The sequence below is a fragment of the Xiphophorus maculatus genome, chromosome 14, assembly GCF_002775205.1.
Source record: "Xiphophorus maculatus strain JP 163 A chromosome 14, X_maculatus-5.0-male, whole genome shotgun sequence".
NCBI lineage: Eukaryota > Metazoa > Chordata > Actinopteri > Cyprinodontiformes > Poeciliidae > Xiphophorus > Xiphophorus maculatus.
The window spans coordinates 23,467,354-23,495,041 of NC_036456.1; the positions used below are offsets into that span (position 1 = coordinate 23,467,354).

At 37.5% G+C, this 27,688-nt stretch overlaps 2 protein-coding genes across 2 annotated transcripts; both read right to left on the bottom strand.

The window, feature by feature from the left end:
• Nucleotides 1-1,453: 1,453 nt before the first annotated feature.
• LOC102229438 (cyclin-dependent kinase-like 5) lies at nt 1,454-10,863 on the bottom strand. Its single transcript, XM_023346899.1, has 11 exons — nt 10,773-10,863; nt 9,704-9,883; nt 9,225-9,419; nt 8,836-9,020; nt 8,640-8,752; nt 8,428-8,567; nt 8,198-8,286; nt 6,244-8,100; nt 5,491-5,578; nt 5,315-5,405; nt 1,454-1,914 (listed from the first exon to the last, which is right to left on the bottom strand). The coding sequence occupies exons 2-11, from the start codon at nt 9,869-9,871 to the stop codon at nt 1,793-1,795; spliced, it is 3,048 nt and encodes a 1,015-aa protein (XP_023202667.1). The 5' UTR covers nt 9,872-9,883; nt 10,773-10,863; the 3' UTR covers nt 1,454-1,792.
• Nucleotides 10,864-11,738: 875 nt separating this feature from the next.
• Nucleotides 11,739-27,574, bottom strand: LOC102229185 (tyrosine-protein kinase TXK). Its single transcript, XM_023346970.1, has 16 exons — nt 27,071-27,574; nt 19,618-19,666; nt 18,198-18,279; nt 17,997-18,122; nt 17,599-17,663; nt 17,331-17,390; nt 17,192-17,246; nt 16,910-16,989; nt 16,702-16,826; nt 15,608-15,682; nt 14,851-15,022; nt 14,551-14,767; nt 13,737-13,801; nt 13,381-13,499; nt 13,139-13,296; nt 11,739-12,137 (listed from the first exon to the last, which is right to left on the bottom strand). The coding sequence occupies exons 1-16, from the start codon at nt 27,081-27,083 to the stop codon at nt 12,066-12,068; spliced, it is 1,533 nt and encodes a 510-aa protein (XP_023202738.1). The 5' UTR covers nt 27,084-27,574; the 3' UTR covers nt 11,739-12,065.
• Between the last annotated feature and the right edge of the window lie 114 nt (nt 27,575-27,688).

Below are 27,688 nucleotides of genomic sequence, written 5' to 3' on the forward strand. Positions count from 1 at the left end.
ATTTATCAGAGCCTGTTCAATATTATCATTATTGACCTCTAGGTGGGGCTGTCGAAGAAGCCCAGGTGTTTACTTTGAACACCTTTACAAAGTTTACTAGATTTGGACACTTCCCGGTTTACAGTCAGCTTTAAAATGCCTTTTATTTTGGTAAAAGTAGAAAATGGAAGGGGATCCTGATGAAGGTGAAGCCTGATGTAAACAGACATTTCTCCTGCTGTGCTGTGGGGAAATCCACACTAATAATGGGAGAGCTGCTTCTGTAAATATGTGGGAGGGAAATCCTCACGTGTAATCTGAATGAATAACTGTTCCCTAAAGGTGTTGTTAACCAAATCAAAACCTGAAGCTGACTCATTCCCACAGATTACCCCAAATAACAAGGCTTAGCTCTGATCTGACAGGAGGGGTTGAGTGAAGGAGACACTATGGCTGGTTTGTGCAACCATTTTTATTTGTGGTGTAAAGATTTTTCTCAGGTTTATGAACAATGTACACATTCAGGCTGTAGCAGTAAACAATGGACATTGAAAAGTCAAAAATTTGCTAGAAAAGAAAAACATTTTGAGATTAATTCCAGAGATTTGCTAGAAAAACCTCAACCATTACAGTTTGGAAAGTTAAACATTTGCTAGAAAAGCCTCATGAATTTTGAGATTGACCTCATTAATTTTGTAGAAGAGATATGGGAATTCCTGAGTTTGAAAAGTCAAAAGTTTGCAAGGAAAAAAAAAATCAGAAATTTTGAGATAAATCTATTTTCTCATTTTAAAAAGTAGAAAATTTATGACTTTAGGAAATGTTTTGAGTTTCAAAATTCAAATATATTTAACTTTTCTAGAAAATTTGTGAGATTAATATCAATATTTCAGATTTTTTTCTAGCATGTTTTTTTTTTTTTACTTTTCTGAGTACAGAAATTTCCACCTTTTTTCTGGAATATTTCAGAAATGAATGTCAAAATTTCAGATTTTTTGCTATATATATACAATATATAAAACATTCTAGCACATTTTTGACTTTTTAAACTGAAACTTTCTTGTTTTTTTCTAGAAAATATCTGAGATTAATCTCAAAATTTTAGATTTTTTTTCTAACAAACTTTAAACTTTTCGAAACTCAGAAATTTCTCAAATGTTCCTGGTAAATCTTTGAGTTTTTTAACTTAATTGTAGAGCTCCTTTCTGTTCTGTGGCCCTGACACGCCGTCGTATAAATCCTCTACCTGGTTTTCACATGTGAAGTGTTTTGGAAACCTCGTCTCTGGAGATCAAACAAAGATTTTGGGCTTAATGTGCAGCTAATCTGGGCTGGAATATAATTACACAAAACTGCTGCTGGGAGGTTTGGCAAAACGGTTCAAACTTTATTAGAGGAGACGTTTGGGGAATTCCAACTGTCTCCATCATAATAAATAGGAGGAAACCTGTTTCCAGACTCTATTTTTCCTCAATAAATGTTCATATTTTTGTCCTACTTTAATTGAACCAACATCGATCTGATAAAACATGCTTAAATTTATGTTTTTTTACTAAAAATCCAGCCGACTCTGATGAAAACAAGTAAAAGCTACAGAGAGATTGTGAAACATTCCTGGGATTAAGTCGCTCAGAGATTCCCAGGGAAAAGCAGGAAGGATTTTATTCTGTTGTAACTCTGAGCCACAAACTTGCTCTGAGTAACCTTTAAAGTCTAGACGCCGTCCTGCTCCTCTTCACTTCCACTCCCTCTCTGCCTCCTTCACTCTTCATCACCTTCCTCTGCAGTCATCATGTCTCCCTGTTTCTCTGCTTCATCCATCATTTTCCTCCTGTTTTTCCTCAAAGTTCACAGCAACAACTGGATCCCGGGTGAGTGCAGATTCACTCAACGTTGTTTTAATAGCTTTTCTCTCAGAAAATGTTTTGTTTTTAGCTGAAAGAAACAGACAGGATGATTCAGCATGTTGGGCATCAGGCTGTAATTTCATCGTTTGATGTGTTTATAGCAGCTCAGGTGGCAACAAAAGATGGAGACCAAAGAAAAACACCTCAGAGCTGTTGTTATAAATAATGCAGCATAGACTGACAGATCAGATGGCAGCAAAGACACCTTCATACAAACAGAGCAGAGAAGTTATAGATCCAATAAAATTTTGTTCCTTCTTCACAAAATGTAAACAAAAATGGAGCGGCATCAGATTTTAGTGGCTATAGGATTTCTCTTTTGTCAAACCGTTTTTTTCTGCTAGCGCTAGGCTAACGTGTTTGTTTTGATTGAATTTACCCAAAATGCCCTGCGCTGTAGTCCACTTCCTGCTTGTGGAGCGGTCAATCTTCCACTGATGTCAAAAAATACACAATTTTGCAATTTCTTGTTTCCAATAAATAAAAAAGTACAATTAAAATCACATGTAAATAAGTTGCTTAACGCAATAAGTCATTAAAAACATGCCACGCCATTGTCCTCCTATGACGGGCTGTCTTAATCTTCATGATATGAACCAGTAGTAAGTCAGGTGATGCAAAAAAAAAAAAAAGTTTTTATTGCAGTTTTATGAAGTTAGCCAATTTTGATGTGGCCAAAAAACCACCTCAATCTAGCGGCAAAACTTTTTATCGTAAAATGAGTTTTTTTCGAAATGGCTGTGATTTTCTCTTTTGTCTTTGGTAAAAAATCACAAGCCATAGCTACAGCTAGACTATCACATTTGTTTTGGTTGTGTTTACCCAGAATTCCCTGCTATGTAATCCTACTCCTGATTTTGGAGCGGCCTCTGGTCCGCTTAGCGTTCTCATATGCATTTGAACCGTATTAAGTGAGGATAATTTAATGTTAACTTTGGACAAAACGTTTGGCTCTTTTCTCCTTAATCTCCCGGATCCTCAGCAGGCGGCCAAGTTTTGTTGGCAAACCAGAGTTCAGTTATGCATTCACATTTCCCCAAATGAACCAGATTTTCTAGACAAAGTCAGCAGAGTTGGATTAAGGCGGATTGAACAGGGTTGGAGTGAATGGATCGGTATGGTCTGCAGCAGAGGAGTCAAAGGAAAGAGTTCACAACTAAAGAAGAAACTGAAGAGTTTCAGGCAGTTGATCCTTGCTATCCGTTGCAAAAACCAACATTCCTCTAATTTCTCTTTGACAGTTGAGTCTTATCCGCCTTTGTTGGAATTTGAGCTTCCAGAGATTGATGGTTCACCTGTTGATGAGACCTGCAAGGTTTTTGACACGGGATCTAACATCAGTCCAACAACAACCAGGCCTGCCACCGCAAAGGTAAGATAGAAACCAGACGGTGCTGAGCCCGGTGAAACCGTCCACAATAAAGTCCAATCAAGACCTGTACATCCTGTTTGTCTTGTTTGGTATCAAAGTATTCTAATCTCAAAGTGTCACACTATTTGAATTGAGATTTAGAAGCTGAACAAATATTTTCTGAGGTGGAATTCGTTGTAGGGTTAGCACATACAGACAGATACAGAATAATGTATCTTTCTTTGTTCTGGCTGCCATATTGGATCCCGTAGATAATCATTGATTACTATGTGGAGAATCACAGTCAGGATAACCATCAACACATTTTCAATGCCACCAAAATTAAAATCAGGTGTCCAGGATCTATGGTTCAAGATGGCCACCGTTTAACATCCTACCCACAATTAATACTTTAGAATAAAGCATTAAACTATACAATACTGCTGTTTGTTTTGATTTAAATTACCGTTTTGCTTTTTGCTTAGATATAACCACAAAACTGGATCAAGAGTTTGAAAAACTCTAACCACTCTGCCCACTTCTCATAAGACTGACCTGAAATTAATAAACAGCATCAGATTTAATAACCTAGTATGTGTTAAAACATTGTTAGAGGAGTAAACATTTTATTTGTAAAACTTTACAGCAGGTCGTCACAACCCAAAGGTCCGTGGTCCAATCGTCGGCAAGGAAGCCGGTAACCAAGGTACCAATCAGAGAACAACCAATTGCTGGAGGACCAATCAGAAACCACAACACCAACCAAGCTCTCAGACTCCTCTACCAGCTGCTGGCCAATGCCAGAGGGCGTTCGGCTGGCTCTCAGCCAATCAGGAGCCTGAATGTGATGTCGAGCAGTGAGGAGTCAGCGCCAGCCTGGAAACTTAGGGCCATTACATCAGAAGATTCAAGTGATGAGTCGTAGGATTAAACCATTATTTCTTAAATAACTTAAGACTGACGCTAAATACAGAAACCAGTGGGAAAGTTGTCAGTGTACTCAACTGTTGTAATGAGTTTGTTTTATGGGTTGGATTTCTTAAAGTTTACAGAAGTTTTCATTTTTATACCTGTGACCAATAAGACACACCCAACATGTTTTTACAGCTGATTTATTGTTGATTTATTTGGGGAAAAGTTGCATTAATTGTTTTAAAGTTTCCTGTGTTGTGTTGTACCACGAAAATACCAAAATAAATAATTCATTAACAGTTTTCAATAATCAAAGGTTGTTAAAGGAAATGATAACTATAAATGTGTTCTCATACTCAAAGTTTAACATTTTAGGAATTTAAAGTCAGTATTTGAAGTATAGTTCAGCAGCATTTACATCACCATGATTAAATAATAAAAAATTAAAATCAGTATATCAGTTTGGGAGGGGGAACTCCTTTTACTCCATCTGTTTTGGCGCATTTGTGTTGAAGTTTTGTCCATATTGTCCTTCTGATGGTGGACTGAGTGAGACTGGAGTCTTTTCTGTCCTCTGTTCCTTGGTAACACCTTTGCTCTGTTTAGCTGAGAAGACATTAAACATTTTATTTCACTTCTGTCAAGGTTTGGTGTACAGCTGGAGATGTGAATTAGGCACTTTATAAAAGAATAATAAAAGTTTTATTTGATTAAACTTAAATTACATGTGGTTTCTAATAGTTTTCCTCTAATGCTTCGTTTCCACTGAGCGGTTTGTTAAATTATTTTGTCTGTTTCCAGTTTTATGCTTTTGTTCTGGGTTTGACATGCAAGTTTCACTATCTTTGGTATTCACAACGCCTCTCCTACCTGAACAAAGTGATTGCTGAACATCCCCATGTTTCTACTTCCATTTAATTGTTTGAACAGATGGACATGTCACCTCCAGGCACAAAGAAATACATCCACATAACTCAAATGTTTTGTGTATTAACGTATCAGAAGCTTACAACTGCTTGAAGACCTAATAATGTAGGTGTTTGTAAACTTATGTCCTTAAAGAAAGGAACTTTAAAAATCTGTAATAACAACTAACCTAAAATAGAAAAGAAAAGTGATCAGATTTAGTGTCAGACAGAAAGAGTTTGCAAAAATGTGTCCATACCTTCTTTTCCACTGAGCAACACAGAGTTTCTTACATCTGGGAAATGGACGATGTTTTTAGACCTTTCACTTACAAAACTCTTTTCTCGGGCCTAGAGAGACAGAAACAGTTGATATAAGTTATTAGAAATATCCTACTTGGCTGTAAGCAAGAAAGACACCAGTTCAAACTACAACCTGCAAGGTGAAGGACCTTGTGGCCTGGTTCAGTCCAAACTGTTGGTCCTGTCGACCATGACCATAACATATTGGTTTAACTAAATTCCTACAACATGCAAGAGGAACAGCAAGCCGTAAGTCATGTATAACATTTATGCAACTCTTCAACAAGACTCTTTGGATTGTGAGAGATTTATGAATCTGAAAAAACATTCTCTCAACTTTGCTAATGCTAGCTTTGGGGTAAGTTTGGCTAGAAATATTGACTTTACATTGATAAAACCAAAAAAAATCAAGTTACAAAAACACAAAATAATCAATATATAAATACAGTCTAACAAAAACAGTTGGACTGACCTAGCAGTCTAGCTAGGCGACATTTAAAAAGGCATCTAAGTTTGATTTTGTCCAACTGGCCAAGTCAGATTAATGTTTTCAACTACTGGACAAACATTTCAGGAGTTCTTGAGACAGGAACTGCATATTCAACCCTCCCACTAAGACAATGGCTCCTCCGGCCACTGCGTGACAGATGTCATGATCAGACAGTGGGATAGCAGGAGGAGGATGTCCTGTTAGACCGTCAGTTCACGAAACTTTACACAAAAAAGGTAATATATACCCTGCTCGACTGCGCACAAGCTTTTCGGACAACAAGAAAGGTTTTTCTTAAGACCGTTGAAAGGTTGGAGGGTCAAACAAATCTAGCTTATATCGGTGAATTATTCTTAGCTGGGTCAAAATTTCAAAGGCAAGTACATTGAGAACTACCAAAGACTGTTGGTCCCGGTATGATAACTTCCTCCCTGAAGGTGATCGCTGGCAGCAGGCCTGTTGGCACTGGAGACAAAGATGGAAGGGGTAAGGGTTCTGGAAGATGAAGGGAGGTGAAGGAGATTGGTAGCAGGTGCAGGAGGAGGAGAAGGTGTACATGATCGGGCTACACTGTGATTAAATTCATCAGTGTCTGTAGAGTCCCTTTCGTGAAGGATAAGACTTCTCGTCAAAGCTTTGTGATCCATAGACATGACTGAAGTCAAATCAGAGGACATATTTGTGTTGTTTCCTTCTAGCTTGTTGCTTTTCTTCCTTCCATCTGGAGAAAATGCAGTTTTTTGATTCTTGGGGTTCACCGAGAACCTTGTGTGATCACCAAACAATTGAGACATTGTTGGGTTCTGATTAAGGTGAAAAATGTTCAAAGACTTTGCATCAAATTTGAACTCCTGATTGCTATTGTTCCTTTTGTCAATAGGTGACCTTTCAGGAAGCATTAAGGCTTTATTCATTAAGGCATTAGCTGTTGAACTAATGGACACAGAAATAGCTGAATCCTCTTGGTTCTCTTGCACTGACAATGTCAGAGCTTTTTCCACTGGTAAGTTTTCATTTGGCACAAGGGTTGAGGTAACTTTTTCTTCTGCTGCAATCATGTTGTTTTGCCAATTAGAAAAATAATGCTCTGATGAATCAGGTTCTCCATCTGAATCTTGGGCCAACCAAATAGGTTTAGTTGGAGTTTCTGTCATTGGATTCAGCTTCAAGAATCTGTGATACTTCCTAACATCCTGGTCATCAGTGGGTTCCTTGTCTTTTGAAAGAGTCTTTGTTTTTGAAAGTGAGATTCCTCGAGGTAGGGTGGACAGGTTGTGGGCAGCACTGGTTTCTGTAACAGGTGTAAATGACTGTTTGGAAAGATCTGCAGCAGCCCTTGAAGGACTGAATGAGGTGTTATGAGTGTGTTGGCCACTAGTTGAGGTAGTTTGGGATTTCCTGAAGCTTTTTTGTTTGGCTTTTGGACATTCAGGGAAGTCGTGCTTCGCATTAGTTTCTAATAACTCAATCTGAAACTTTGATGTCAAACTTGTCTTTCCCGACTTTGTGACATCGACCGTTGTTGGGGTAGTAAAGTCATTGAAGGATGGTAGAGGATATGTAGGTGCTACACTTGTGTCCGATTCCAAAACGGTTTTTGGGGATAAATTTAAACTTCGACCATCACTGACGGACATTTTAGATAATTTACAAACTTTTAAGCTAGGGTTGCTTGAGTTCCTCACAAACTCTTCATTTGTCTCAGATTTAGATGATTCCCCAAGGAGCTTCATGGTTTTCTCTTTGTCCAGGTCACTGTAGTCTGTGACTTTGGCCTTCTGAAGGTAGTCTTTACTTAAGTCTAGAGACACATCAGGTTTTGTTGCTACTGAAGTTTTCTTCCTTAAGCTTACAGCTTTCTTGGTGACATCTGATGAGTCAGAGAGACAGATTTTAGTTGACTTTAAAATCTCAAGCTCCTTTAACTCTGAACCAGGTGTTTTCTCTGGTTTCATTGAAAACTGCTCTGTGTGATAGATGTCCTTGTTACCAAATGTTTTCGGTTGTTTGGTCACAAAAGATTCATTGGTGGTATGAATAGATTTAGACAGCTTGGACGGTTGCTTTCCCTTTGTTTTCTCTGTCTTATCCTTGTTAACTTTCTCTTCAGTTTGTTCCGATTGTTTCTTGTCTTTGTTTTTACAGTTTTTATCATCCCCTTTATCTTTTTCTGGCAGTGTCGTGGGTATTTTGGGAAGTGTAGAGTTTTCTCTGTGGTCTTTTTGAATTTTAGTGTTCAGCTCATCTAAAAATCTGTGCAGACACAAAGAAAGATGCAGAAGTTTTTGACTATTTCGAAGATAAATTCTAGGATTTGAGACTTATTTCACAAAACAAAGGTAAAGTATACCTGATGTTGAAAGAGTCTTGAGTAAACAGAAGATGCTCTAACAGGTCTGAACACTGAGCTCGTATTTTTGGGTCCATCTCTAGACATTTCTGAGCAACAAATGAAGGTACAAATTATGTTAATGATTTGGTCACTTAAACAATACCAAAAAAGAACTTCCACTTAATACTTCATTGATTTGAACTGTTGGATTGTCTTTGGCATTAACTGATAACCAAACTGTGGAATACCTGTGCCAGATCAAGGGCAGTTGGTGGAACTTTGGAGAAGCGTTGTTGCAGTGGGACAATTTTTGAACATTCAGGTAGTTTAACTCCAGAAAAGACTGGATTTCTGTAAAATAACTCCTGGTGATGAGCCGTCAAGTTACCTGGAGCCAAGGAGAATTTATTAATAAATGAATATGAATCGATATCCTGATTAGGTTACTGTAAGAGCTTACCAAAACATCTGACAATGTGGTATATCTGGTCAAGGTCGGAGTCTCCGGGAAACAGAGGTTGTGCGGTCAGCATTTCTATTAACACACAACCCAGCGCCCAAACATCTACCGGTCTACACATACAAACACACCTACCAGTTATTGCTTGGCATTCATAACATCCAACAGGAAACTAGAGCAGTGCAGAAATACCTACTTTCCATACTTGATGTCCCCTACAAGCAGTTCGGGAGCTCTGTACCAACGAGTGGCTACGTAGTCGGTATACACACCACCTTCAGAGGGCGATGCAATGGTTCGGGCAAAGCCAAAATCACACAGTTTGACCACACCCTCTTGAGAGATGAGGATGTTCTCAGGTTTGATGTCACGATGGATGACCTAATGAGGATAAGTTATTCCAATCACAGGGTCACGCATATTTCCATGACATATTTATTGGAAAAATAATTGAATTTGTGACTGTAAAGCTGTGAGTCTTGATGATAAAGACTAGCCTGGACCTCTGAACCTGTGGAGTAAATTTAATGATCCTTGATGCCATTTTTGCTCATGTTAAAAAGAAGCTTTGAAAGTATTCCTTACATCTTGCTGATGACAAAAGTTGACAGCTCTAAGGACCTGGAATAAGTACTGCCGACAGGTGTTAAGGTCCAATCTGCTTGAGCACTGCTGCAGTTCATCTAGAAGCGTCCGGTCCACGAACTCAAACACCAGGTACCAGCGACGACGGCGCTTCCACACCTCCAGGAGGTTCACCAGATTGTCGTGACGCAGTTGCTGTGAGGTTCAAAAGAGAGCAGAGAATGTAGATGCATGTAGTTTTTGTCTTTTACTATAACTAACACTTTGATCATCATGGTTTCCAGTCAAAGGTTTTTTAACGGGTCAGGCCTTCACAACATCACAACCAACTCAAAACAACGGGTCACAGTTTATGAGAATTTGAGCTTGTTTGTCTTGTGGTTGGCTGATCATCTCAGTGTTTCAGCAGCACTCAGGTTTCAGGCTCAGTTATTCATTGACCGATTGACTGAATGGTTGATGGGATGATTGGCAGGTACCCTGAGCAGCTTGATTTCCCTGAGGGCGATCTTCTTCACTGCCTCATCATCTTCCGAGTCCATGAATTTCTTGATGGCGACCAAGCGACCGGAGTGTCGATGACGGCACTTGAGCACGGTACCGTAACTGCCCTCCCCGACAGGACCCAGAGACTCGTAACGCTCCATCAAAGTTTTGCTCTGAAAGGACAGAACAAACCTTTCAAGTTATTTGTATCAAATTAAATTAAAAAAGCAAACTGAAGCAATGTTAGCACCTTGCTTCACTCCTTATTTTAGTATTTTAGTCCTTAAAAGCTAACTTTTAAGGACTTTCTTTTTATGGTTTAATTTAGTCTTGATCACAAACTCTAAAGACTTTGAGAATCATCCAAAGATTTTATTTTTGGACGTCAGCTGCTTTTTCACTAGTCTTTACTTATTAATATAATTGCTTTATTAATATAACTGCATTCCTATGAATGTTTTTGTTTGCTACTTAATAGTGACCAATGAATTATTGAACCATAACGTCTTCTAAACTAAAGACTCTAGAGCTTTAGATTAGAAGTGGTAATAAAAAAACAAATGTCAATTTGTATCTTTGAGCCTTTTCTTAGTAACAGCTAATTCATATTCAGTGTTTTTCATTTTCCATTTCAATAAAATCTAAGAAAAACACTAACATGGACCAGGTTAATAAAGAAAATTTCAGTAATTAAGAAAATACAGCACTTTTCATTGGAAATTATGGTGAACATTAATGCATATTTGTTATTTTGTACATCATTATTACATTTGATTTATGAACTAATTCTAGAAAAAAATACACTAAAATTACAACAATAAAAAAATCCAAAGTAAAGACTTTACTATTGAATATCTTGTATCAAATGAACATCACAAAGAATTTTCCCTGACAATGACTCTTTTATATATATTTTTTTCTTTTATTTATAACAGTTAAAAACTGATTTTTAGACAACAGATTTATAAAATAAGGCAAAAATAAGTGATTATGTGTCCTAAAACCACATAATGAAGGTTCTATGGACTAAAACAGGGAAAAAAACAACAAAAACAAACTCACCACGTCGCCGACCTCAGCGGTTGATCTCAGTTTGTCGCTTTAATCTGTTCCATCAACGTAAACACCTGAGTATCGGTGTCTTCGGTGTGTGTGGGAACGTGTCAGAGTCACCTGAGAACACGGCCACGCAGCGGCGAGTGTTTCAACCGACGCGTTGCCACGGCAACACTCCCCTCCCGCCCTGCGGTGGTGACGTAGTTCGAGAAAGAAAGAAAAAACGGCTGTTCCTGTTGAAATGTGTAATAAACTGATTCATTAAACAACTTCCCTTCAATTTAACATTTGTGGAAAACTATATTTTAGTTATTCATCACAAGTAAAAGCATGAAAATGTAAGAAGTACCAAATTCTGGCCCAATTTAGCGGCTTTGAAACGGTAACGGTCAGGTTATTTTAGCCTTTTAGCTAATCCCTTTGCCTTTCACGGGCTAATCTACTTGTTCGTAATAACATTTTTTATAGTGAAGAAAAAAAATTATTTATAAAAAAAAATAATGAGTGTTCCATTATTTGAATTAGTGATCATTACAATGAATTAGTGTTCCAAGTTGGAAAAGTGCATTTTTATAGCTATTGGAGGATATTTTTAGTCCCAAAAATGTCAAATGAATACATCTATCCAGCCATTCCTTCATTTCTAGTAAAAACTAAACATTTTTTCTCCTAAATGTCCAGCAGATGGCAATGCTGGACGGAAATAATCCCAATTTCTGAATTCTGTCATACAACCCTGCTGCTTGAGAACTGTAGATTGATTTAAATAGAATTAAATAAAACTGAACTCGTCTAGAAACCTTTATTTTGTCTCCTTATCGACTTCTTCACAGTTTGGTGTTAAGATTTGTTTACAATCCTCAAAAATTCAAACAGAGACCAGAAATTGGGCATTGTTGCACCTCCTCTGAAATATACACTTTAATTCACTTTGCAAAGCCCTGTAACTAAAAGATGGAGAAAGTCACAGCATAAATATTTAAAGTGACATTTATTCACTCATTCATGCTTCATAAACAATCATACATAGTTTTGTTAGTTTGTATTTAACAGTCTGTACATTAATATAAACAGAAGCTTCATATGTATAAAACCAACTTCACATATATAAGAACCAGCTTAAAATTTTAAATCTCTTTTTGGTTTTATTGCATATTTCAAAATAAATAAATGATTTAAAGCACCGGCATAGGTAAGTTTAATTTATACATCTATATACAACAATAAAACATGTTTTATTTGTACATATGCGTTTAAAAACAGTTTGATATTCAGAGGTAAAAGAATAGCATCTTTGTGTTAGTCTGGATTTTCTGCCAGTTTTCTGATTTCCTCCAAGATTTCAGAGAACGCCGGCCGACCCTGAGGTTTCTATAAGACCAAGAAAAATGAGGAGAAAAGAGGTTAGAAAAAATATATAACATAAAAATATACACATACAAAAATTAAACTGGTCACTGGAGTTACTTCATTCGATTTGTTAAGGACGTGGAACTAATATGTTAAATCAATAACAGACTTTATCAATGAAAAGGCCAATTTCCAAATCTAATTGTTTACATGTATTTGTCTAATTAACATCCCTGGATGTTTGTTTGTTGTGTACAGGGCCGGCCAAAGCCTTTTGGGGGGCCTAAGCAGTTTTTTCTGGGGGGTCCCCATACCAACATGTTAACACCAGATGCTTTAGCATTTCTAAGCTACGTTTTGTGGGTATTATTAGCATAATTTGTAATTAGCTTTCATCATACCAGTGTTGTGATGGCTTTTAATTTTAACCTTACAGGAGTAGCTAACTACAAAAAATGATTTGCATTTTGAAATGCAGAGTAGAATTTAAGTGCATTATCTTATTTTAACTATTTGAAAGTAACACCAGCTGATAAATACTAGATTTACAGTTAGCAAATAGACAAGTTAGCTTGTATTTTCCCAACAGTAGCAGCAGAAATCAACAGAAGGATATTAATTATTATTAATAATAATTGTTACACAACTATGAAAACAATGTAGAAATTGTTTTTCCATGTGTAATAGCGTTTAGTTAAATATATATGTTGTTTTTTTCATGCTAGCTTGATGTTCTTGGGGCCCCCTGGTGATGTAGGGTCTGTTTACTTGCCTTGTTCTTGCCATTTGTTTAAATATTTTTAGAAAACCAAACAAAGGATGACAGAGCTGCTTCTCTTGGTCCACTGGAGGTTCATTTTTGCTTCAAAAAACAATCTGATTGGACGCTGAAAAAGACTATTGTTGTTTTTACGCTGTGCTAAAAGCAGTTAGCTTGTCAGCGAAGCTATTCAAAGCTAAAACACCAGAACCCAGCGTTTTCTGAACCATTTTCTCTCGGTGAGGATGAAGCGGGTCGGTACCTCGTGCCAGCAGCGGTACATGATGGCGTACAGCGGCTGGGAAGCGCGGTGCGGCCGGTACAGCCGGATCCCTCTGGTGATATCGTTCACCACCTCCAAGTTGGAGCGGCTCTCAAACGGCGTTCGACCCTCGGAGAAGATCTCCCACATCACCACGCCTGAACACAAACACATCAGTGACCTCTGACTCCTGGCTTTAGAGCAACACGGCGATCAGCTGCTGATTGGTTAAGCTCTCTCACCAAAGGACCACACGTCTGACTTGCTGCTGTATTTGCTGTAGTGCAGAACCTCCGGAGGAGACCACTTCACTGGGAACTTGGCGCCACTGGAACTGGTGTACTGGTTGTCCAAAACGTACCTGCAGTCGGTTTAAAAGAAACGCTCAAAGCTCAGGAAAGAAATAATTATAACTGATCTAATCTAAATGTTTATATGACAGAGTATTAGAGCCATACCAAGAAAAAATAAAAGGTCACACAAAACCCAGCATGTTACTCATTTAAATTGTATAAATTTATTTATTTTTAAATTAAATTTTTATCATTACTAATGATTTTTTAAAATTCTTTATAAGGCTGGAAGTAAAGTGTCATACCTGGTCATCCCAAAGTCGCTGACCTTCACCACGTTGTTCTCATTAACCAGACAGTTTCTGGCTGCCTGAATAAAACAGAACAAACACATAAAGAACAGATATTAAACATAATTTAAACATAATTTAAACAGATATTAAGGACTTTATAAAATATTTCTGAAGTTACTATTCATAATCTGCTTCCAATAAAGTTAGTATTGGCATTTTCAAGTTTATGTTGCAGGATGTAACTAATAATCTAACATGCAATTTTACCTAGTTACTTTTAAAATAAAGTAATCAGTGGTTTGACTGCTTTTTCATTGTAGCTGTGGAAACACTGATGACAACATAAAGCCTGAGTTATGCTGGACGCGTCCATGAGGTCAGAGTAGGTTTGTCCAGCCACCCGCTTCCTCCACACGGCATCCAGTAAATATCTTCTGTGTTTCTTTTACTTCTAAACGTTACATTTGCTCAAGGAGACTCTACACTGCCCCCTAGAGCTTAACAGAATAAATTCTCCAGTGGGGATTGGCTTGAGCGCTCCTATGCTGAAGCTAGCAACTACCTTTAGCATTCTAAGCTTGAGCTAGTGACTAGCTTTAGCATTCCTATGCTTGAGCTAGTGACTAGCTTTAGCATTCCTATGTTTGAGCTAGCGACTAGCTTTAGCGTCCCTGGTCTTAAGCCCGCAACTAGCATTAGCGTCCTTGTGCTTAAACTAACGACTGGCTTTAGTGTTTCCGTGCTAGAGCTAGCGACTACCATTAGCATTCCTTTTCTTAAGCTAGCGACTAGCTATAGCGTCCCTGTCGGTCTGCTGGAGCCTCACCAGGTCTCTGTGGATGAAGCTGTGAGCTTCCAGGTACTCCATCCCCTCGCAGACATCCTGACACATGGACATAAGCCACGCCTCCTTCAGAGCTCCACCCTTCTGCCGCAGGTAGTTCAGCAGGCAGCCGTTATCCATGAACTCAGCCACAATCAGCAGGGGGCGGTGCTTCAGGCAGACACCGTACAGCTGGACCAGTTTGGGATGACACAGCCTCCTGGAGCAGAACACACAGAACCGTTATCGAAACTCGTTCTCTGTGTCTCGTTAGTGGTTTTCATCCTGATTCTCCTCCCGTACATCATGACTTTGGCCTCTTCGACGAAGTCCTCCTCGTACATGGCTCCTTCTCTGATGGACTTGATGGCCACTCTCTGCTGGTCTCTCCACTTGCCGAGCCTCACCACTCCAAACTGGCCACAGCCCAGTTCCTTCATGAAGGTCAGCTCACTGGGGTTGATTTCCCACTTCTCTGAAAGAGAGAAAATCAGGGGCAATTAAAATAAAATATCAGGTTAAACTGATTGAATGTTATTAGCCTTGTACCTTGATAATATTAGAAGATCAGAGAACTAAGAAAATAATCACAATAATAAACAATCTTTTGTGTGATTCATGTATTCTCTTGCTTGTTTTTGGTTAAAAATGTAGTATCTAAGTTTTCTCTGCTAATTAGAAACAACCAATCAGAGTCAAGAAGCAAGTCTTAGCTTTGTCAATCCTCTCTGCTATGCTGCAGCTAGCACAGGCCTGTTGTCAATGCTAATTCAAGTTAGCATAGCCACCGACGGCTGTGGATAAACTATTTAGTACATGTGATTGATTGGCAGCGCTAAGGACCGCCTCCTTGCTCTGATTTGGCGGAAAACAGTGCATTCCATCAGACAGCAATAGAAGCTCAGAGAGTGGGTCTTTTCACAGATTATTTGTCTCATAGCAAACTGTTACAACATGGTAACAACTTACCAAACAAATATGTAAAAATCATAATCTTTAAAAGTTACTAACAGCAGATTTAAACAATGTATGATACGCAGCTTAACATGAATGTGTTTACCTGAGCTGAATCCTGCTGTGGCTGGGACACACCTTCCCATCTGTCCTACAGCGTACCGTAACCGGGTCACCAGACCTACAAACCCAAACATGAGAACGACAAAACCATAACGTATGACAGCGGTGTTGGAAAAATTACAGCAGACCAAGATGTTAAAGTATGAGAGCAGACTCAAAATGGGCGTTTCTAAACGCAAACACTGATTGGCTAGTTCAGAAGCAGAAATGAATCTCTAAATGATGTATTTTATTTTCTTACTAGCATAAATAAACACGCTAGTAACATACTTCATATAGAGTGAAGAAACCCATGCAAAAGCTAAAACTAGCTACAAAGCTAAAGCTGGCTAGAAAAAAACCTAATAAGAGCATTTAGGTCAGGACTAGCGCAGCCCGCTACAGTAACATACTCTATGCCGTGTGGAAAAAACCCAGGCAAAAGCTAAAACTAGCTATAAAGTTAAAATTAGCTGAAAAGAAAACAAACAAACTAAGAATAGCATTTAGACTAGCACTAGCATGTTGGCCTACAGTAACATACTCCATAAAGTGAGAACAAACTCATGTAAATCTTAAAACTAGCTAAAATACTAATGTTAGCCTACATGTTATCGTTAGTATTAGTATTTTATCTAGCTTTAGCTTTTTAGTCAATTCTAGCTTTTACCCTGGTTTTGTATATTGAATGGAGTATGCTACATTACGTCAACATGCTATTACTAGCCTTGATGCTATTACTGGTATTACTGGTATCTACAGCTAATTTAAATTTTTAATAGTTTTTTTCACTCTGCTTGATGTATGTTAATATTGTATTCTATGCTAATGCTAGCCTAGATGCTATCATTAGTGTTTTTTAGCTAGTTCTAGTTCATTTATCTTTATTCATCTTTCTATCTCGTTTCTCTAACATATTAAAGCAATATGTTGCAATCTCTACGTTACAATAACAGTCGATAATTTCGTCCAGTCTTTGACACCCCTACAGTTCTCAATGCTCCTCCAATCGTGTTGCAGTTAATTTGGTTCGTCCAATCAGGTGTTGCTGTTGAGAAAAACTCACTTCGTCTGCAGAGACACTGATTTGTCTCCTACCTGCTGCGTTGTGTTCATGGTAGTGTATAACGTCTGGTATGGAGCTGAAGACGTGTTTTTCAGCCAGGTAGTACTGTCCAGTGTTCGTTATTTTTATCTGGTAATGCCTAATGCCCCCATTCGGACTGAGCAGAAGAAAAATCGGTTAAATATTTTCTGTAGATGTAAGTTTGATTCAAATGTCTGGAATTTAAAACTTGTGACTCACCTCAATGTCTTTGTATAAACAGAAACGGTATAAGTTCCTTGTTTACTGGACTCCCGCACAACAAAACCACCTTCTTTATCCTGGAAAATAGTAATTAATTATTAGGACTGTAGTGAAAATTCACATTTAAGATAAATCAGGAGTTAATTTCTTGCAACTTTCAGGTGTAAATATGTTTATATTTAGACAGCGGGATGAATAAATCAAATCAAAATTCAATTCAAGTTCAAAAATACTTTATTGATCCTAAAGTGAAATTAAATAATCAGAAATAAATCATACCTGCTGTTTCAGCAGCTGTTCAGCTTCTGTTCTGGTGATGTTCTTGCAGTACCACCTTCACGACGGACATTTTAAATAAACATTAAATGTGTTAGAACTGCGCTCTACGGCCGAGTGAAATAAGAAAGTTAAAACTTACGAGTTTGCCTCGATTCTGTTTTTCTCTGTTACGTAGTTACTGGGGATGAAGCCTTTATTCCTGAGCAAAAGCAACAACACATCAGAACCGAGTTGTTAGTTTTTTTTAGAGGATTTATAACCGACTGCCTCAATAATTAAATTTTTAAACATGTTTTTTTAGCTGAATCTGTAAACTTTGACGAACTGCTGATTGAGAGAAATGTGTAAGATTAAATCACAGTTTAACGGATTAAATCTCTGGTGGTTCTGGACTTGGTGTGCCGTACCCGTGTCTGTCCTCCGCTCTCCACCACAGCTGGTCCTGCTTATGGAGGATGACGTATTCCTCTCCCTGGAGACACAAAGCATTAGCATTACACACATTTATTTATTTGCTTTTTGTTGTCAGCAGCGTGTAGTAAATAAATCTGATTTAATGACTAGTAAATATCTGGTCATTTCTTGTTAATTAATCTCTAAAATCATTGTTGTTTTGGTTTGACCAGAGATCGTAATGTCCAATTTTATGAATTTAAATGGAGCAAAATAAATGGGAAAACAGTGTAACAGAAAGTTTTTAGAGGACAATATACAGTTAAATGTATTTTTTCTCCATAATTGATTTTAAAACAGTGAAATAATTTTATTCACCATAGTTTCAGTGAGTTGGTGTGAAATTGTGTACCTGTTTAATGGTGAGGTCTGAGTCCTCCTTGGCCGTGAAGTCGTACATGGCAACGACTCTCGCCAAACCTTCACCTTCTCCGTTCTCTGGAGGGGGCAGAGGGAGCTTTTTCCTGGACCGGTCCACCTGACCCAAACGTAACAAAAATCAAAACCTAGAACTCAATAACACAAGGATACGGAGAAATGCGCTGTTTCTTACCCGCCGGGCATTTCCGGGGTATCGTCTGGTTGGGAAGCAAAGAGACGTTCTGCCCTCCAGCTCCATGCGTGTGCTGATCTCCCTGAAATCAGCCAAATCATCTTTACATTTGGGGTTTTTTTCTATTCAATGTGAAAATGTATCGCAGTTAATCTTTCTAACACTGAGATCTATTAATTTTACTTTTTTTAGTATTGACAAATCAACAAACTTTATTTTTTTGGGTGCACATACTTATTTTTAAAGTAAATTACATTAAACATTTAAAAAAATATGAACAAATAAGTATAACCGATTTAAGTATTAAATTTTGGGGCAGCCCTAAAATACGGGCAGCGCCAATTGTTAAACTCCGCCCATATTTGGGGCTGCCCCAAAAGTTAACTCAGACCATATTTCCTGCTGCCCATATTTGGAGCAGCACATTTGTGAATATTTGGGGCAACTCCAAAAATGGGCGGAGTCAGTTATTTGACTGCGCCCATTTTGGGGGCTGCCTCAAAGCTTTCACCTACTGACAGAAATTGTTATGTGTTATGTATTGTACATATAGGTTAAACCATATTAAGCATCTTCTGAAAGCAAGTGGCACAACCAAGGCTAGTGAGGGGTGAGATCAAATACTGAACTCCGCCCACATTCATTTTAAGAAAACAAACCCAAAGATTTGCTTTATTATTATAAATTATGTCAAACTCCTGAAATAAACATATTTTGACCTTGTTTAGATCTAAGAAAGGTTTTAAGTTAACCTTTCCTTTTGCAATTTTTTTATTTTTAGAGAAAACTTACATATAAGATGAATTGAAAAATTATATGCGATGAAAGAAAATTTTCCTGTTAAAATTATAGACCAAAAAAGGAGTTTTATGATTCAGCCGCTTTTCTTTAATGTTATTTTGGTGCATGCATCTTTGCAAGGTGTTCATGCGTTGGACAAAGTTTGCTCACCACATGGCTCCGAGGGTAACCACAAGCTAAAAACTCTAAAACATGACCTCGATCTGTGAGAATCTGCAGGATGGACGTTTCCTCTGTATCTTTAGAAATATGCAAAACAATATCAACTGGGAGGTTATAAATATCCTCATTTTACTGCCAATATAGTATTTTCTTTCTCTTTACGTTGTTGTGGACTAACTTGAGCCTCTATTGTTTATAATGTTGTACAAACACGTTTCAGATCAACTCGTAGGTCCAACCGCAGCATTTCAATCAAGTTGAGGGCTGGACTTTGACTGGACCAAAGTAACGCCTCTGGCCTTTTCAAGACCTTTTGTTGTGGATCCTGCTGTATTTCTAATATTTTTAAGAGACAGAGTTCCGGGTTGACTCAGTGACGAGCCTTAAAAATCACCACTGAAAATGTAACTGAAGACTTTTCCACCTCAACATTGCGAAAAACAATTCTTATCTTTACCTGCTTTGAACAGCACAGCAGCAGCAGAATAAAGAGTGGGTGGATTGATCTGAAAGAGACAGAAAGAGGAAAAGTTATGGCTAATCTTTTAGCATTTCCATGTGATAGAAGCTAAAATCTAAAATTTTTTTATGGCAGATTGTGTTAAGTTTAGATGGTTGGATGGTTTATCTATAAATTTGGCTGTAAGTAAACAGTTCCTCCAGTTTTCTTTCAATTCTGCCATCATGGAAATTCCCTCAAAATTAACAGATTTTTTCTCAAATTTATTGTAAATTTTCCACAAAATGGTCAAAAACATTGGGTTTTAGCTAGATGCTAACTCCCATCCACAGCCTCAGCCTAATTTTATGTCAATTTAAATATGACTGATGTGATAAGTAACAAAATTCAAGCTATTTTAGTTTGTTAAAGAATGGACATGTTTGTGTCTAATGTGTCTGCTTTTTTCTCACCTTTTTTTTCTTCTAAAGATTTTAAAATTGGTTTGATGATAGAAAAATATCACAAAATTTCTTCTAAATATTTCTAAAGTAACATGACAAAATTTGTGATTGTCAATGGAATAAAAAGCACCAAAACAATCTAAAAATCCCGGAGAGACTGATTTATATAAATCTACTTTTTCTATTCACATAAAGGCAAATGTGAAAAGCTTCTTTTAACACAGGGGTGGGCAATCCTGGCCCTCCAGGCCTGGAGCTGCCCACCCCTGTTTTAACACCTTAATGACTAGATTAAAAAAGTGACATAAATGACAATGTCATCAGCATACAGACGTATTTTAGCTGAAATTAATTCCTTTCCTGCTTCTATATCTCACTATAACTCATTTATGAAAACTTAAATAAAACAGGGACTTAAACATATTCCTGAGGAACGCCTGGATACAAAAGGAGAAGTTAAGTTAGTTGAAATTTATGTTTGTCAAAGTTTAAACCAAACCAATTCAGGCCCTACGCAAAATCAACTTTCTTAGCTTTTTATGTGATTCTCTCATTAAAAACTAACCCAGAGTGTTGATTGGATTGAATATTTAAGAAATCCTAAAATCTCCCTACATCATTCAGGGCCTGAACCCCGGTTCATACAAAATGCTGTCATTTTACCCAAAACTCCAACCAAGATTCTCGACAAAACTCTTCCAGACTAGCGGCAGCAGCAGTTAGCAAACACCTGGTGGAACCGCTGATCTCATTATAGGAGCTTCTTCTCAGTGAAATGTTGGTGAAAATGATGTTAAAGGGTTAATAGAGGAGCCATGATTTCCTGGAGGCGGAGTTTCAGAAAGAGCAGGAGCTTCTTAAAGAGACAGGCGCCCAATTTCAAGGTGTTCAGTTCTAGTCAAATTTCTCTCAAGTTATTTTTGATACAGACACCATTTTCATAACAACCGATGGTAACTTAGTTAATTGATTGTGCTATAAAATGACACAATGTGCCTGCAAAATACACGATACCGCCCGTTTAATTAACTTAGATCTAAACAAATAATTATTACTGTCTAACATCTATAAAGTGTCTTTTTTCAAACCACAGTAGCTCCAGCGTTGATACCTCTGTGAGTTGCATAAAGTTTACACATTAAATTTATTATTATATAATGTTAATTATTTGACCATTTTAGTAATGTTGTCCACTGTTGCTGACGCAGCTTTTAACATACGTTACGTTTATTTTCTGTTTGCCAAGTTTAAACCACTAAAGTTAACATTTGCCCTTTAAGAGTGAAATTTTAACCAGTCAAAAGATAAAATCTAACAAGGAAACGCATATTTGCAAATTGTCCCACCAGCTGTTTTAGTTCATTTTTTCTGTCTTTGTGTCTCTGTGGTTTCAAGTGGGAGGTCTTTGTCAGGAAGTATAGTTTCCTTTTCTGCAGAATTAACACTCTCTCTGCTTTGAGCGAGTCCGTTTGTGTGTTTCTGTGGGCGAGTGAAGAAGATGGTGCGTGTGGCCGGGTCATTGTTTGTTTCAGACTGCAGGGAGAGGTGGCTACATTACTTCCTGTGTGAATTCAACAAAAAAAAAACCCACTCATATGCAGAGCGACGAGTCTCATGCGATTCTGAAGGTACAAAATGAAAGCAGAGCTTCAGGGGGAAAAAGGTGATAAAATAAACATCATGCCAGCGAGCGGTGAACTGTTTTTCTCATTATTACGTCTAATCTACTATTGTGTTACCAAACATGTCAGAACACAATGAATAGTTCATCTAATACGTAGCAAAACAATCAATTTAAATACTTTAACCATCTTCTTTGCAAAGAAATTTGCTTTATTTATCCAAAAGTAAAGATTTCTTATTCAATTATTTAAGATTTGCAACCCATAAGAGATGGGTCATGTAACCTTTTTCACATTTTGTCTCATTACAGAAACAAAATTCAGTGTATTTTATTGGGACGGTGTGTGACAGACCAGGACAAAGTAGGAAAAAGAAACAAGGCTTTAACAAGTTGGGATCCTGGAAAGTTAAATGTGAAACAATGTGCAACAAACTGCCTGCAGAAATCACTTACAGGGGCAGTACTGTGTATTTTATAGCAATATCAAGTAGCTATGTTTCCAGTTTTATAAAGATGCTGTATATATCAAATATATCTTGACTTCATAATTTAATATCTTGAAATTGGGCCTCTGTCTCTTTAAGAAGCTCCTGCTCTTTCTGAAACCCCGCCTTCAGGAAGTCAGCACAACATGGCTCCTCTATGAACCCTTTAGCAACATTTTTACAAGAGAAGTAGCTCCTATAATGAGCTCAGCAGTTCTACCAGGTGTTTGCTAATTGCTGCTGGCTAGTCTGAAGGAGCTGAGTGGGGGAGGAGCCGTGACTCGAAGGCGGGGCTAGGTCCTACTAGGCGTTTAGCACATTTGAATGGTTGCCAGGGAGATTAAAGGACTTATCAAACATGCATGGAAGAATCAAGATATCACTCCAGGTTTGTTTTTGATGGATGGATGGATGGATGGATGGATGGATGGATGGATGGATGGATGGATGGATGGATGGATGGATGGATGGATGGATGGATGGATGGATGGATGGATGGAGAGCTAAAATACATCTTTATGCTGATGACAATGTCTTTTTTAAAAACTTTCTGTTGGTAACTCTTTCCTCTATTGAACAGTTTCTAATCAAAGCCAATTAATGTGTCAGAATGGCCTAGTCAAAGAAACCGAATCAATAGTGAAACATTAATTAAAATTAAGATTAATTACACACAGATGGATGTTTGAAAACCTTTATTTCTGTTAATTATTACTATTTTCCACTTACAGCTACTGAAAAAACGACATTTAAAATTTGATTATTACACTTGATCAAATTTTAAAAAACTACTTTTACAAGCAGAAATGTGATTTTAATGAAAATATGTTCAGGTTTTTATTTACAAATGCTACTGGGTCAGACAAATGAGACTCATTTGATATTATAATTTACTGAATTTGACTGTAAATGTGCAAAAAAAAAAAAAAACACCTGCAGCAAACGCAGCAGAAATATTCCACAAAGCATCGACTAAAATTTACAAAACAGATTTTGTTCAGATTTTAAAACCACTGAACAGAATTAATTTAACTGTAAATGAGAACAAACTGCCATAACTGGAGGAATAAAAGCCCCATAATTTGTTGAAATAATACCAATAACGCATCAGATGTTGGTAATGTTGGGGAACGGGAATCGTTTCTCTACAGGTGAAATGTCAGCGTTCGGCTCAGCATGGGAACGACCAGCTCACTAAAGTTTTAGAAACGGTTTTAACAATTCTTGCTCTTTGAATCTGAGGTTTACCAGATGCATGAGAACCGCAGCGTTTGGTTCGTCTCAGTAAAACATTTCAGTTTGTGGTCAGAACGTGACAAAAGGGACACTTTGCAAAGGACATTTTTACAGAAACAATCAGTTTTTCTAACTTATTACATCCAAACTGGGACATTCTGTCAATGAGCGTCAATAACCAGGATCTACTGGTTTATCAACCAGGATCATGTTTCTACTGGTTTATCAACCATGTTTCTACTGGTTTATCAACCATGTTTCTACTGGTTTACCAGCTGGTCACTGTTGTTTTTAAAACCGTGAAGTTTTTAACTCTGAATGTTTTCACAGTTTCTGTGGATCTTTGTAACAAATCTTTACATTTTTTCCTGACTCTGGTTCTGCGGTTCTGTCCGTGTTGGACCTCCAGGAATCATGGCTCAGTGAAGCTACGTCTGGACAGTTTGACCCAGTTCCTGCCCCGTTTGTTTTAAACTTCTGTCTCTCTGCTCACTTATTTAAAGACAGTTGTTTTATTTTGGCATTGGGTCATATATCTTTGGACTGGATTTGTCCCGGTTGCCTTCAAACCCATTTATTAAATAAATGATACTTCATGGTATCCTGGATGAATTTCTGTTTGGATCTTGGACTCTTTTGGTGTTTTGGACCATTTAGTTCTGTTTTACTTTGTTTATTTTTTAATGGATGGATGGATGGATGGATGCTCTATAGATTTATTTCTCTCTCGTTTCTCATCGTCCATCTGTTCGTTGTTCAGTAACCAACCAGGAACTCGTTTTTACTGCCTAATCCTGTTGTTACTGTGTTCCTGTTTTTGTTCTGCTCTGGTTCCCTGTGGTTTTCTGTCATGTTTTATTAAACATTTAACATGATCCAAGCATTTTGCTCCACCAACAAACTCGCTCATATAGACAATTCCTAGAATAGCGTCTTTACCTAAAGTCCTGGTGAGGATTGTTTTTATTCTACTTCAATCTTTGTTAAACTACAACAACTACGAGAAATTCCAGTCCAGTTTTAAACATGAGTGAAGAACAGAAACATTTTTGCTTAAAGTGTTTAACGATCTCCTAACAGCTGATTGAGGGAACATCTCTGTGTTATTTGTATCGTATCTAGGCGCAGCGACCATCACATCTTTTTATTTTGATTTCAGCGCCATGTTGGTGGTTTGGTTCTCATCGTTTTAGTTTGACAGAAGTTTTCCAGTTCCTCTCCATCACTGCTCTTCTGTGACAATACTCCTAAATTATGGAGTCCCTCAAGGTTCAGTATTATGTCTGTTTTGTTTATATTGTACTTTCTGCCTCTTGGACACATTTAGAAATTTATTATCTTTCTCTGTTTTTATCTGTGGTTTTAATAAAACTGTGCAGCACTGTGGTGCCGTTATTGGCTGTTTTTAAAATGCTTTTTAAATAAACTGACATTGTTGTTTAAAGTCTGACAGTTAGTTTTACGTTGTTTTGCTTTGAGACGCTTTTAGAATGTAAATTAGTAGAAAATCTTTTACTTAATTTCTATGTTTTCCTTCCAAGCAGCCAGATTTTCTTCAGATCTTTCAAAGTGGATTTAAAGACAATAAAGTAAAAACAATGATGGATATTTTTGGTGCACAAAGGAGCATCAGCAGAGATCCTTCCTCCCAGCAGATGATAGATTGTAACTACATACATTTACTTGAGTAACTTTTTGGAAAAAATGTACTTTTATGAGTATTTTTACTACACTTTGCTTTTTACTTTAACTTGAGTAATTTTGTTATGAAGTATTTCTACTCTTACTTGAGTAAAATTTCTGGATTTTCTGCCCACTGAATGAAAAACAAACATGTTTTAAACAAAAACTGACCATAAAACAAACCTGCAAAAATAAAAACAAACCTGCAGATTCTGTTAAAGTTAAATCAGTTTTTTAGTGAAGGAAACTTGATTTGGAAAAATTTATTTTTGCCTGATTTTGTTATTTATATGAACTATTTTCATTTTGCTGTTGAAAATACCAAAATTCCCACATAACTTTATATTTCTGTCCGTCTGATGATATAATGTTTAAACATTAAATGATTGATAATTTCAGGAATCCGTTTATTTTAAATTAAACACTTTTCTTACTTTTACTTCAGTATAATTTCTGGTTCCCATCTCTGTCTATAACCATCATGTCTTAAAACAAACGTAACAAATGTTTTCATCCCTGCTGGTTTTTGCACGTCTCTGTTGATTTTGTAAAAATAAATATCAATATTTTGGATTTTTCTTTAATTATCCTGATCCGTTGTACGTTCCTTGGATCAGAGTGTGCTGTGTTTGGTAACAGCACAGTATTTATTTACGTTGTAATTTTACACTTTCTGTACAGCATGTTATTGTTCATTTTGTTTTTTAATTATTTTTATACTTTTTTCTTTGTCTGAACCTGAATTTCTTGATTTCCTGCTGCGCCTGGATTTCCCCATTTTGGGACAGCAAAGCCGATTTCTTTTCTTCTTCTCTAATCAGCGCTTCTTCTGGGTTTCTGAGTTTTCCTCTGAAGCTTTGCTGCCGTTTCACCCGTTTTCTCCTCGTCTTTTAACCAAATTTGTGCAGAATGTTTTTGAAAGACACAAACTGGGGCAGCCAGTGGCTCACATGCGAATGCAGCAGGTCCAGGTGTTTGATTCCAGGTCACGACCCGTTACCTGCTCACTGCAAAACTCTCAGGTTTAACTGAGTTTTTAAAAAATGGGTGAAAAAGCAGCTAATGCCAAAAAAAAAAACCTTGAAGCTCCTTGAGAACAAAAGTCTGGCTGCTATGGAGGAAAACATTTACTTTTTCTGGTTTCTGGTTTAAACTGTCTGTCAGACATTTTATAGTCTGTAATTAATCATTTTAATGAAAAACTATGCAGGTTAATGAAAAACCTACAAACAGAAAAAGGCAGAACGATGAAGAAAACGTAAATATTGTTGTCAGGACATTTAAAGGTGCAGCAGCTCATGTATGAGACTCAACAAAAGAAAAACTGAGCTTTGTGACCAAAACGTACATGTTGTGCTACTAGTTGTTCATCTCATCTATTAGTTGTTGTTAATGGATGTTTCTTGTGCATCAGATTTATGTGCGTACCAGAAACAAGCAAACAGAAAGTTCCACTTTGAAACATTTGTATATAAAATGTAAAAATGTGAATCATTTCAGATTTCCTGCCAGTTGGGATGATTAACCAGCTGTTTAAGATTTTATTTCTAGATAACTGCCTTTCGCCTTTGGAGGTTTGTGGACTGTTTACTTTGCTTTTCTTCTTAATCTCTAATTAAATCCCAGACCAGATGTGAAACTGCTTCTCTAAAAGCCGCCAGGCAGTGAGAACTGAAACCTGTCTGCAGGCCAGAGCTGCTAACTGAGGAGCTGCTCTGCGTTTCCATCTGCACAGGTGAAGCTCCGCTTTGTTTTGATTAGTCATGGAGAAACGAAGGCCAACCGTCACTTTTCAGGTTTGGCTGATTGTGCAGTTCTAGAAGCAGAATATTGTAAATATTTGAGTGTTTTATGAATCCATGACAGCCTCTCCTGTACATAAACACCAATCATCTGCTTCTTCTAACTCCCTTCATTTGTTCCTCTTGTTCTGTTTCAGTTTAAAGCGTAAATGTTCGGCTTTTGGAGAGTCTACTTACTCGAGTGGATCATGTCGGTGTTTGGCCTTCGCTCTCTTCTGTCCTCCTCTTCCTCCGCCTGGTTTTGCTCCAGTTTTGGTTCTGGAGCTCGACGTCGGCTTCGGTTTCTCAGCGCGGACGCAGCTGCTGTGATGCTGCAGGTAGGAAACGGCCGAGGCGTGGAGTCAGAGACAAGAGGCAGGTGGGCGGAGGAAGTGAGGTAGGCGAAGAAGAAGAGCAGCAGAACAAACCAAAAATAAGTTCAGAAAGAAGATTTTTAATTGCTGGTGTTGATGTTCGGATTGCTGCTGAAAGAGCAAAAAGTTTTCTTTAAGTTATGCTTCATTCGCCAGAGTTTATAGAGAATTAGAAAGATAAAGAGAGCAGCGCAGAGGAAGTGAAACAATGACGTGAACGAAACCGCAAAGCATCCGTCTGAGAATAAATCCAGGAAGAAGAAGGGCTCACATGCAGAAATCGTCATGCAGCTCTTCAATCCGACTCTTTCACTTTATGTTTCTGACTCTCTAAAATGTTTTCTGCTTCAAAGCCCGGAAAAAGAACGACCGTCTGTTTGGTCAAGTCAAAGTTACAAGAGCAGAAAGTAAAGTGTGAATGGATTAATCAAAACGATAAAAT

Bases quoted from the DNA above. Each gene is read 5' to 3' on its own strand.
- LOC102229185 (XM_023346970.1), bottom strand. The intron at 16,990-17,191 runs GTATGATTTATT...ACTATTTTCCAG, and splicing joins AACAGCTGCTGAAACAGCAG to GATAAAGAAGGTGGTTTTGT. The intron at 13,500-13,736 runs GTATGACACTTT...AACCGACTGCAG, and splicing joins AGCGACTTTGGGATGACCAG to GTACGTTTTGGACAACCAGT.
- LOC102229438 (XM_023346899.1), bottom strand. From the start codon at position 9,871: ATGGAGCGTTACGAGTCTCTGGGTCCTGTCGGGGAGGGCAGTTACGGT. The intron at 9,420-9,703 runs GTACCTGCCAAT...TGAACCTCACAG, and splicing joins GGGAAATCAAGCTGCTCAGG to CAACTGCGTCACGACAATCT. The intron at 1,915-5,314 runs GTATGGACACAT...TGTTTCTTTCAG, and splicing joins GTTGCTCAGTGGAAAAGAAG to CTAAAAACAAAACATTTTCT.